The 12358-nt window shown below is 38.7% G+C and overlaps 1 protein-coding gene across 1 annotated transcript in view; it reads left to right on the plus strand.

Moving 5' to 3' along the window:
- BSN (bassoon presynaptic cytomatrix protein) overlaps window positions 1–12358 on the plus strand; it is a 91346-nt gene that overhangs the window by 17787 nt on the left and 61201 nt on the right. The window contains exon 2 of the mRNA XM_060022502.1: window positions 5350–5361. Coding sequence (XP_059878485.1) covers window positions 5350–5361 — 12 coding nt within the window. The remainder of the gene's footprint in view (window positions 1–5349; window positions 5362–12358) is intronic.

The raw sequence follows: 12358 nt of genomic DNA on the forward strand, positions 1-12358 counted from the left end.
AGCACAAGCCACACCTTTGGAAGCCAAGGTCAGGCCTCCAGACAGATGTAACAGAGACTCTGCTTCCCCCTTGCCCCCCACCCCTCCCCAGGACTGACCCCATTGTCCCGCTGATCTGGCTATGTTCCCTAAGGGAGGAGAGACATGGAGAGGAGTGGGCGGGGGCAGGAAAGCCTGCATGGGGTGGCTTCCCTCCGGTGACCGTGATACCACTGATCAAGGTGCTAACTGTGTGGTTGCTTAGCATGACTGGGACAGGGGGAGCAAGTTTACTATATTTTCATCCCTGACTAGTGCACAGGTGGGCCCTGGGCTTGTGAGTACTCAGTAGGTTGGGGCATAGTGGGGGCTCCAAGAATAGGATGGACACTCAGTAGGGATTTCAGGAAGGGATCTTGCTGAGAGGTAGCTCTCAGCCCTCTTTGGGTCCTGCTACCCCCATGCTTCTCAGAGATCTTGCCTGAGCAGCAGTCTTGTTGCCAGTGAGGCTTGTTCTTTGTATTTGTTCCCATGCTCTTTTCTTGGCTTCCCTTTTTTTTTATGTTACTCTCCCGACTCCTGATATATCCAGGTAATTTTGAGTTTTAACTTTGCTGATGAGACTGTTCTGGAATTAATAAAAATTATATAAGTAAGACATGAATATATTCTTGATGTAAATATTCAAACAATTCAATCATATATTGAGTAAAACTTCTATTTTCCTTTCCTTTTCTAGCATTATTACTTTTCTGTGTATATTTCTAAGATCTTTCTCCAAGCATTTATATTCATGACTCTTTTGTGTACATATACACACACTTTTTAAAAATAGATCAGTTTCGTTTTCTGTAGTAGCAAACATTTAATCACCAAACAAAACTTGTGGACCTTGAGCACCCAAGGGCCATCACAGGCAAAATGTTAGGCTGCAATAATAAAGTAGCACCTAATCCAGAAATCAATGCCCTAGGGAAGGATGCACTGCCTAGGAGGGGCACAGAGTTAGACTTAGCCCCCTTTTCCCTGCTAAGGGTTAACAAAAAATGGGGCACAAAGCTCTGCAAGGTCTGCACCACCAGAGAAAGCTGGTCGAGACAGGAGGGGATGGAAATTTGGAGTTGGCCAGGGTCTTCAGCCATTCACATTGAGCTACTTCTGAACTGTCCCTGAGAGTTCAGCATTTGGGATCAGGACTTGGTGGGCGATCTCCACCTCCATAGGTAACAGCAAAGGCAAGGGAAGGTGAACTGGAGCAGTGGGTTACCTGGACCTCTAGTCACCAGGCCCTGGTGTATGGGGTGCCCACTGTGTATGGGAAATGCCACCGGCTGTGGCATCTTCCTCTCCTGTGATGCCAGGGCCTTAGGATTGCCTCGGCTCCCCAGGGCCACCTGAGCCACCAGGACTTCCAGGACTACCTGGCCTGCCTTGGCTGTCAGTGCTACCTGCTGCACCCACTGCACTGGCCATGGCTTCTGCACCTTCCTCCACTGTGCTTGTGGCTCCTTCACCATCTGACATCTTGAATCCGCCCACCCTCTCCACTGGCCGCTAAAAGATCAACACATACTTTCTTAAAGAAATGGGATCACACTGAATATGTTGCTTTGCAGCCAGCTTTTTTTCACAGAAAAGTATGGGGAGACATTTCTCCCTATCCCCCTCACTTCTCAAAGAATCAGCAGTTTGGGCCCTAGATAACTTTTTGTCACCTTGTCCCTTCCTGAATTGGAGCAATCCTTGTGCCTTTTGGAGTCTCTTGGCCAGTCCTGTGTCCCAGGCATATCTCCAAGCAAGCTACCAGACCTTTGTGTAGCTGGACACCTACTTGCTCAGCCTTTGAGGGTAACATGAGCTTGAGCAGCTCTGTGCAGGGGTAAGACAGTGCCCTTGTTCCTGAGGACTTGTTCCTGAGTTCTGCCTGTGAACTTCAGAGGGTTTCCAGGTTCTAATCTGTTTTTCCAGCTAGGGTTGTCTCCTGGATGCAGGGTTCCCTGCAAAATTCCTTTTTCTTCCCTGACATGTGGTGTGAATTCCCTTTCTCTATTCATACCTTCTGCAGGTTGCATTGCTCAGATTCACAATCATCTGAGTAGAAGACTGCTCGCAGGGCAGGGCCACTTACAGCATAAGGAATCATCTGTGCTGGCATCTTGCCTTTCTTTTTGGTCCCCATGGTGACCTGTATTAGTACACACTGTCTATGCCCCTTCAGAGACCCAACCCTGAATCTGAAGGAGGGTGGACCCCAACTTTCTAACCTCTTCCCGCTAAAGGTTTTGGTGTTTGAAATTTGAAGATTTTTTTTAGTGCAGCCCAGCTCCATGTTGGACCAGACCTCTACTCCAGGGCAGAATAGTGCTTGGGATCATTTATTCATTTAATAAATATTTATTGAGCACATACTACATGCTAAGCACTGTTCTAGGCAGTCCTTACTGTTGCCTATTAATCATGTCCTCCTCCCAGATTTCTTTGTTTTGCTGGTTTCCTCGCTGCTTGTGGGAAGCTTTTGCCTCAGGAACATGAATTTCAAATTTCCAACCAAATAAATCACAAGAATTTTTCCCTGAGTTTTTACTCAAATTCTATCCTACCAGGAGCATTTTATTCTCCTATGAAATGCCGAAGGAACAGGAGGTGTGTTTCCCTGAAACTGGCCTTGGTGTGTTTCTGATGAGGCACTTAGTTTTAAGGAGTTGGGAGTGTTAGAGTAGGGTCGGGGGGACCTAAGTTCCCAGGCCAGGTCCCAGCCTCACACTGCCTGTTTTTCTGGTGCCCTTACGCTGCTTAGTTTCTTTAATCTTTAGTCTTCTCATTGGAAAAAAATGGAAATGATAAGAGTACACACCCTGCGTGGTTGTTAGGAGGTTGATTATGTAAAGGGTGAGTCTGGCACATGGAGTGAGCTGAGAGCCTGATGGTGCTAGGGGTGATGGTGTTAGTGGTCTGACTCCCACGAACGAAAGACATTGAAACCATTATGTATTTCATCAGTCAAGATTTTTTTTTAAATATCACTTTCTATTTTATAACTTTGTGAATGCTTAATACATTAGCACCATAGCACATGCTTACAGTTTAGAAATGAATATTGCATATTTGGGGGTATAGGCTCAGGTAGCATTTTTTAAAAAAATTATTTATTTTGGCTGTGCCTGGTCTTATTTGCGGCATGCGAGCTCTTAATTGCAGCATGCATGTGGGAGGGCTCCCTGACCAGGGATCGAATGCGGGCTGCCTGCATTAGAAGCGTGGAGTCTTACCCACTGGACCACCAGGGAAGTCCCTCAGGTAGTATTTTGAAATTCTTTTTTGAGATATAATTCACATAACATAAAATTCACCCAATTTTAAGTGTACCATTCAATGTTTTTTAGAACAGAATTGTACAACAAAAACTACAATCTAAATTTAAAACATTTTTATCACCCCCAAAAGAAACCTTATATCCATTAACAGTCACTTCTTATTCTTCCCCACCCCCAGGCTTAGGCAGCCACTAATCTATCTGTCTCTTAGATTTGCCTATTCTGGACATTTCATGATTAAATAGAATCATGCAGTATGTGGTTTTTTGTGTCTGACTTCTTTCACTTAGCATGTGTTCAAGGCTCATCCATGGTGTAGCATGTGTCAGTACTTCATTCCTTTTTATTGCCCAATAATATTCCATTGTATGGATATACCAAATTTTATTCCCTCATAGGCTCATGAACATTTGGGTTGTTTCCACTTTTTGGCTTTGACTATTATGAGTAATTCTGTTATGAACATTTGAGTACAAGTTTTTCTGTAGACATATGTTTTAAATTCTTTTGGATGTATTCCTAGGAGTAAAATTGCTGCGTCATTTGGTAACTCTATATTTAACATTTGGAGAACTATTGGACTTTTTTCTAAAGTGACTGTACCATTTTACATTCCAAACAGCAGTGAATGATGGTTCCTTTTTTTTCCACATCCTTGTGAACATTTGTCATTATCTTTCTTTTTGATTTTAGCCATTCTAACGGGTGTGAAGTGGTATACATTGTGGTTTTGATTTGCATTTGCCTAATGACTAATGATTTAAACATATTTCATGTTACTGTTGTCTATATCTTATTTAGAGAAATATCTATTCAAATCCTTTGCCCATTTTTAAATTGGATTGTCTTTTTATTGTTGAGTTGTAGAAGTTATTTGTATGTTCTGGATAATAGACTCTTGTCAGAGATTTGATTTGCAAGTATTTTCTCCCATTTTGTGATTTGTCTTTTTACTCTCTTAATGATACATTTACAGTTAAAAAAAGTTTTTAATTTTGATATAGTCCTATTTACCTATTTTTTTGTCACTTGTGCTTTTGGTTTTGTATCTAAGAAACTATTGCCCAACCTAAGGTCATGAAGATTTTCTCCTATGTTTTCTTCTGAGTTTCACTTACATTTAGGTCTATGATCCATCAGAGTTAATTTCTATGTATGGTGTGAGGTAGGAGTCCAACTCCATTCTTTTGCATATAGCTATCCCAGCACCATTTGTTGAAAAAACTGTTTTTTCTCTATTGTAATTTCTTGGCGTCCTTATCAAAGATCAATTGACCATACACATATAAGTTTATTTCTGGACTCTCAATTCTATTCCATTAATCTATATGCTTATCCTTATGCCACTACCACACTGTCTTGATTACTGTTGTATTGTAGTAAGTTTTGAAATTGGGAAGTGTGAGTCCTCCAACTTTGTTTTTTCTCAAGACTCTTTTGACTATTCTGGATCCCTTACATTTCCATATGAATTTTGGAAATTCCATGTGAATTTTGGAAAGGAGAGGCTTGTCAATTTCTGCGAAGGAGCCAGCTAGGATTTTGACACATGGCATTGAATCTGTAGATCAATTGGGGAATATTGTCATCTTTACAATATTAAGTTTGATGCATAAACATGGATGTCTTTCTATTTATTTAGATCTTTAATCAATTTCAACATTTTGCAGTTTTCAGTGTATAAGTCACATTTTTTTGTTTGTGTAGCTTATTCCTAAGTATTTTATTCTTTTTGATGGTATTGTAAATGGAATTGTTTTCTTAATTTCAGTTTTGTATTGTTCATTGCTAGTGTATGAAAATAAAATTGACTTTTGTATGTTGATCCAGAATCCTGCAACCTTGCTAAACTAATTTATTGGTTTAAATAGTTTTTTAGTGGATTCCTTAGGACTTTACTATATTCAAGATCATGTCATATGCAAATAGAGATAGTTTACTTCTTTCCTTTTTTTTTTTTTTTTTGGCCGTGCTGTGCAGCATGCGGGATCTTAGTTCCCTGACCAGGGATTGAACCTGTGCCCTTGCATTGGGAGCATGGAATCTTAACCACTAGACCACCAGGGAAGTGCCTACTTCTTTCTTTATAATATGACTGCCTTTTATTTATTTTCCTTGCCTAATTGCTCTGGTTAGGACTTCCAGTACTATGTTAAATAAAAGTGGTGAAAGTGGACATCTTTGTCTTGTTCCTGATCTTAGATGGAAAGTTTTAGTCTTTCACCATCGAGTATGATGTTAGCTGTGTTTTTTTCATATATGGCTTTTATCATGTTGAGGATGATTCCTTCTGTGCTTAGTCTATTCCTAAATCAGCTTTTATCATGAAAAGATACTGAATTTTGTAAAATGCTTTTTCTGTATCAGTTGATGTGATCATGTGGTTTTTTTCCTTCATTCTATTAATGTGGTATATTACATTGATTGATTTTCAGATGTTCAACCATGCTTGTATTCCAGAAATAAATCCCATTTGGTCATGATGTATAGTCCTTCTAATAGGCTGCTGAATTCGGTTTGCTGGTATTTTCTTGAGGATTTTTGCAACTATATTCATAAGGAGATTGACTTGTAGTTCTTTTTCCTTGTAGTGTATTTGTTGATATGAATTCTTTTTCAGTGTTAGAGTTTACCAGTGAAGCCATCTGGACCCGGACTCCTCTTCGTTGGAAGTTTTAAAATTACCAATTCAGTCTCTTTACTTGTTATAGGTCTATTCAAATTTGTTTCCTCTTGAGTCTGTTTTGGTAGTTTGCATCTTTCTTGGAATTTGTCCATTACATCTAAATTACCAAGGGCGGGCTTCCCTGGTGGCGTAGTGGTTAAGAATCCGCCTGCCAATGCAGGGCACATGGGTTCAAGCCCTGGCCCGGGAAGATCCCACATGCCGCGGAGCACCAAAGCCGTGCACCACAACTACTGAGCCTGTGCTCTAGAGCTCACGAGCCACAACTACTGAGCCTACATGCTGCAACTACTGAAGGCAGCACCCCTAGAGCCTGTGCTCCGCAACAAAAGAAGCCATCGCAATGAGAAGCCCGCGCACTGCAATGAAGAGTAGCCCCCGCTAGCTACAACTACAGAGAGCCTGTGCGCAGCAATGAAGTCACAACACAGCCAAAAATAAATTAACTAATTTAAAAAAATAATTAATTAAAAAAATTTAAAGTAATAAAATAAATTACCAAGGGCATATGATGTTCATAGTATTCTCTTGTAATTCTGTTTATTTATTTAAGATCAGTAGTGGTGTCCCTCTTTCATTTCTGGTTTTAGTCATTTGATCTTTTTTCTTTTTTCTTTTTTTTTTTTTGCGGTACGCAGGCCTCTCACTGTTGTGGCCTCTCCCGTTGCGGAGCACAGGCTCCGGACGCGCAGGTTCAGCGGCCATGGCTCATGGACCTAGCCGCTCTGCAGCATGTGGGATCTTCCCGGACCCGGGCACGAACTCGTGTCCCCTGCATTGGCAGGCGGACTCTCAATCACTGCGCCACCAGGGAAGCCCTTCTCTTTTTTCTTTATCAAAAGAATGTCTTTTTTGGTTTTGTTGATCTTTTCAAAGAAAGAGAATTTTATTTCCTTGATTTTCTCCATTGTTTTTCTATTTTCTGTTCATTTACTTATGTTCTAATTTGTATTGTTTCTTTCATTGTACTTGTGTTTACTTTGCTCTTTTTCTGCCTATTAAGGTGGAAGTTTAGATTACTGATTTGAGGTCTTCTTCTTTTGAATATAGGTGTTTACAGCTATAAACTTCTCTCTGACCATTGCTTTTGCTGCATCCTATATATTTTGACATGCTGTGTTTTCATTTTCATTTCTCTCAAAGTATTTTCTAATTTCCCTTCTTTGACCCATGGCTATTTAGGAGTGTGTTGTTTAATTTACACTTATTTGTGAATTCCCTAAATGTCTTTCTGTTATTGATTTCTCTTTTTTTTTGGCTGCGTTGGGTCTTCGTTGCTGCATGCGGGCTTTCTCTAGTTGCGGCGAGCGGGGGCTACTCTTCGTTGCGGCGCACTGGCTTCTCATTGCGGTGGCTTCTCTTGTTGAGGAGCCAAAAAATTTTTAAAAAAAGGGTATTGAAGTCTCCAATTATTGTTGTTGAATTTTCTGTTTCTCCCTTTAATTCTGTTAGTTTTTGCTTCATGTATTTTGGCAGTCTGTTTCTAGGTGTATTTATGTTTATGTATATATGTTTATAATTGTATATAATTAGATATTGTATATTAATTGTATATAATTATAATAATTATATATAATTTAAATCTTTCTAATGAATTGAGTTTTTAAAATCAATCTTTATCTTCAGTAACATTTTTCTGTTCTACAGTCTATTTTGTCTAATATCAGTATAGCCACTCCAGCTCTCTTATGGTTGCTGTTTGTGTAATAATATTTTCCCATTAAAAATTTTAAGCTATTTATGTCTTTGACTCTAAAATGTGTCTCTTATAGATAGCATATAGTTGGATTTTAAAAATCAAGTCTAATAATCTCTGTCTTTGATTCGACTGTTTAATTGATTTTTATTTAAATGATGTTATTGGTATAGTTTGATTTACATCTGCCAATTTGCTTTTTGTTTTCTATATGTCTCATTGCTTTTTTATTCCTCTTTTCCTCCTTTACTTCTTTCTTTTGTATTAAGTGGACACTTTTGGTTTAACATTTTAGTTCCTCCGATGGTTTTTAAATTATATAGGTTTAGATTATTTGTCTAGTAGTTGCTGTAAGACTTACACAGTATACATCTTTGTTTGTCAGAATCTGCTTCAGATTTATGCTTACTTAATTCCATTGAAATATAGAAACGTTACTCCTATACAGTTCTATTACTTTTCCCCCTTTTTGTGCTATTAGTGTTATACATACTGTATCTATATATATTACAAACCTAACAGTATGTCATTATAATTATTACTTTATATAATATTATGTAATGTTATATACAATCTTATATAGACCTTTTAAAGAAGCTGAGAGAAAAAGGGGAGAAAGTATATATTTGTGGAATTTGTTATATTAACTTTCTTATTTACTACTTCTTATTCTCCTCATTTTTTCCTGTATTCTAGTTACTAGGTGATGTCATTTCCCTACTTCAATACAGCTTTGTTCCCACCCACCTCTTTTGTGCTCTTTTTGTCAGACATATTACATTTCTATACATTATAAGCTCAACAACACATACAGTTTTATGCAATTGCCTTTTTATCAGTTAAGAGAAGAAATATGCAATTATACTTTCTTTTATGCTTACTTACATAATTACCTTCGCCAGCACTCTGTTTTTTTGTGTGTTTGAATTTGAATTACTGTGTGGTATCACTTGTTATCTGCCTGAGGAATTTGTTTTTTCTTTATCCCCTTAGTTTTACAGAGGTATAATTGACCTTTATTATTTCTTGTAAGGTAATTTGCTATCAACAGTTTTTTTCTGCTTTTGTTTATCTGAGAATGCTTTATTTTGCCTTCATTTAAAAATATCTATTTTTTCAGAGATTTTTAAGCTCACTTTATATTTGTTATTAAAGATTGTTGACTCTGATAAGGTTGAGAACCAAAGGCACAGAGTAATATTATGAAATGATGAAATATCAACATATTTCTTATTCACAGTTTTTAAAAACTGTTAAAAATGTTTAAAAAATTTTTTAAATAGCAAGCCAATGGAGTAGGGTAATTTAAGACATATTTTTTAAATTGAAATTATTGTAGATTCACATGTGGTTTTAAGAAACAATACAGAGACATTCCTCTTACATTTTGCCCAGTTTCTCCCAGTGGTGAAACTGTAGTATATCATAACCAAGATATTGACATTGATACAATCCACCAATCTTATTCAGATTTCCCTAGTTTTACTTGTACTCACTTTATGTGTGCTTATTAATTAAGGTATACAATTTTATCACTTGAACAGATTTGTGTACCCACTACCACAGTCAAGATTCTGATCGGTTCCAACCACAAGGATCTCTTGTGTTGTCCTTTTGTAACTACATCCAGCCTCCCTCCTGCCCCTTCCCCCTATTCCATCCCTAATCCCTGGCAACACCAATCTGTCCTCCATTTTAAATGTTTTGTCATTTCAAAAATGTTGCACAAGTAGAATCATACATAACCTTTTGGGGTTGGCTTTTTTCACTTTTTTTCACCTATAATTCCATAGAGATTTGTCCAAGTTGATGTGTCAACCAATAGCTCATTCCTTTTTATTGCTGCATAGTACTTCATGGTATGTATGTACCACAGTGTGTTCAGCCATTCATTGTTGAAGGACATCTGAGCTGACTCCAGTTTTGGTCTATTAAAATAAAGCTTTTATGAACATTCATGCACAGGTTTTTTTAAAAAATTAATTAATTTATTTGTTTATTTTTGGCTGTGTTGGGTCTTCGTTGCTATGCACGGGCTTTTCTATAGTTGTGGCAAGCGAGGGCTCCTTTTCGTTGCGGTGCGCAGGCTTCTCATTGCAGTGGCTTCTCTTGTTGCGGAGCATGAGCTCTAGGCATGTGGGCTTCAATAGTTGTGGCTCATGGGCTCCAGAGCGCAGGCCCAGTAGTTGTGGTGCACAGGCTTAGTTGCTCTGCTGCATGTGGGATCCTCCCAGACCAGGGATCGAACCCGTGTCCCGTGTATTGGCAGGTGGATTCTTAACCACTGCGCCACCAGGGAAGCCCCCATGCACAGGTTTTTATGTGAACATAAGTTTTCATTTCTCAGGGATAAATGCCAGGAATACAGTGGCTGGGTCGTTTGACAGTTGCATACTTAGTTTTTAAAGAAACTGCCAAACTGTTTTCCAGAGTGGCTATACCATTTACATTTCTACCAGCAGTACGTGAGTGATCCAGTTTCTTTGCATCTTTTCCAGCCTATGGTATTGTCATCATTTTTAGTTTAGTTATGCTGATCGTCATTGTGGTTTCAATTTGCATTTCCCTAATGGCTAATGATGTTGAACATCTTTTCATATGCTTATTTGCCATTTGGTCTGTTCGTGTCTTTTGCCCACTTTCTAATTAATTTTTTTCTATTGAGTTTTGAGGGTTCTTTATATGTTCTGGATACTAGTCCTTTATTGGATATGTATTTTCAAATACTTTCTCTTACTCTGTAGCTTTTCTTTTCATTCTCTTTACGTAGGCTTTTACAAAGCGAAACTTTTAAAATTTAGTGAAGTCCAGTTTATCAATTTTTCTGTAATGGATCATACTTAAAGTATCAAATTTAAGAACTCTTTGCCTAGCTAGATCTTGAAAATTTTCCTGACATTTAAGTTTATTGCCCATTGTGAATTAGTTTTATATGAAGTCTGAGGCTTAGGCCAAGGTGGTGTTGTTGTTGTTGTTTTCCTGTCTTCAATACCATTTGTTGAAAAGGCTATCCTTCCTCAATTGGTTGGTTTTGCACCTTTGTAAAAAGTCAGTTGAGCATATTTGTGTAGATCTATTTCTGAATCCTTTATTCTTTCCATTAATTTATGTGTCTATCCTTCTACTAATACCACACTGTCTTAATTAATATAGTTATATAGTAAGCCTTACTATTGGATAGAGTAATTCCTCCCACTTTACTCTCCTTTGACAAGATTATTTTCGTGTTCTAGGTCCCATGCTTTTCCATATAAATTTTAGAGTAAGTTTGTCTATGTCTATAAAAACTATTGGAATTTTGATAGGAATTGCATTAAACCTATAGATCAATTTGGGGAGAATTGACATCTTTTCTATGTTGAGTATTCTATTTCATGAGCATAGTATGCTCTTCCGTTTATTTAGGTCTTTGATTTCCTTCCTCAGCATTTTGAAATTTTCAGCTACAGATTCTATAAATGTTTTTAAGTGTATACCTAAGTGTGTTATTTTCTTTGGAGTGATTGTACGTGGTATTGTGTTTTTACTTTTGATTTCTTCATGTTTATTGTTAGTATATAGAAATGGAATTGATTTATATATATATTTTTTAGTGTCTTGCAACCTTGCTGAACTTATTTAATAGTTCTATGATTTTTTTGTAGAGTCCTTGGGGTTTTTAATGTAGATAATCATGTCATCTGCAAACACATACAGTTTTATTTCTTCCTTTCCAATCTGTATGTTTTTTATTCCTTTTACTTGCCTTATTACAGCAGCTAGAACTTTCAGTACTATGTTAACTAAGAGTGATGAGGGAGTGGCTGGAAGGGACGGCTGGACTGAGGGACGTCCAGACATCAGGTTGAGTGGGGTGGTGAGACCAGAGGTCAGAGGGCTTGGAATGGCAGGCAGGATTTGGACTTGAGTTTGTTAGGAAAATTCTTCTGGCTACTGTATGTGGCATTCGTGGAGGAGGCGAGCCTGGAGCCCAGTAATGAGTGGAGGCTATAGTCACCGCCCAAAGCCCCATCTTGGAGCCAGTGACAGAGATTGTTGAACATGGGTTTGAGACAGAATAATGGCCCACGGAGAGTGAGGAAAGAGTAGGTGAGGAGCCATCTTTAAGTCTAGGTCAAGGCAGGACAAGAAGCCCCAGTTCATTTTCCTCACCCCTGTGATGTAGTCAGTGACCAATGGCAGAAACCAACTCTGTATCAGAAAAGCTCCTCTGGGAGAGCAGAGAGGAGAGTAAGTTCTCCAAGAGGAAGGAAAGTAGGGAGGTTCCTAGGCTCCAGAAAAAGGAAGCCATGGTGGGGGTGGGTAGCCTGGAAGTATGGCCAGGAAAATTGGAGGGACTGAGGAAGTGGTCTGCAGTGCAGGTGGCAACCATCCGAGCTGCCTGAACATCACACATGAGACCTTCTCCCTGAAGGTTCTTCAGAAGTTAAGGAGGTCCTTACTTGTACTCCTGGTCATGGCAGTGTCCAATGGGCTCAGCTCTGCTTTCCTTTCTGAGGCCTCGTGAGTGACCAGAAGCCTAGAAAGATCTTAGTAAGAGCATGGTTTCTTGGAGGTTGGTCTTCTGAGTGTAACACTTGTTCCAGTGCTATCTTGGGGCTCTGTGTCTTGGCCAAAAAATTTGCAGGTGAAGTAAGTCTAGAGCTGCAAACAGAGGCCAAGGCTCTGATGGTAGTCCCTGGG

This window comes from Delphinus delphis, chromosome 10 (genome assembly GCF_949987515.2).
Source record: "Delphinus delphis chromosome 10, mDelDel1.2, whole genome shotgun sequence".
Taxonomy (NCBI): domain Eukaryota; kingdom Metazoa; phylum Chordata; class Mammalia; order Artiodactyla; family Delphinidae; genus Delphinus; species Delphinus delphis.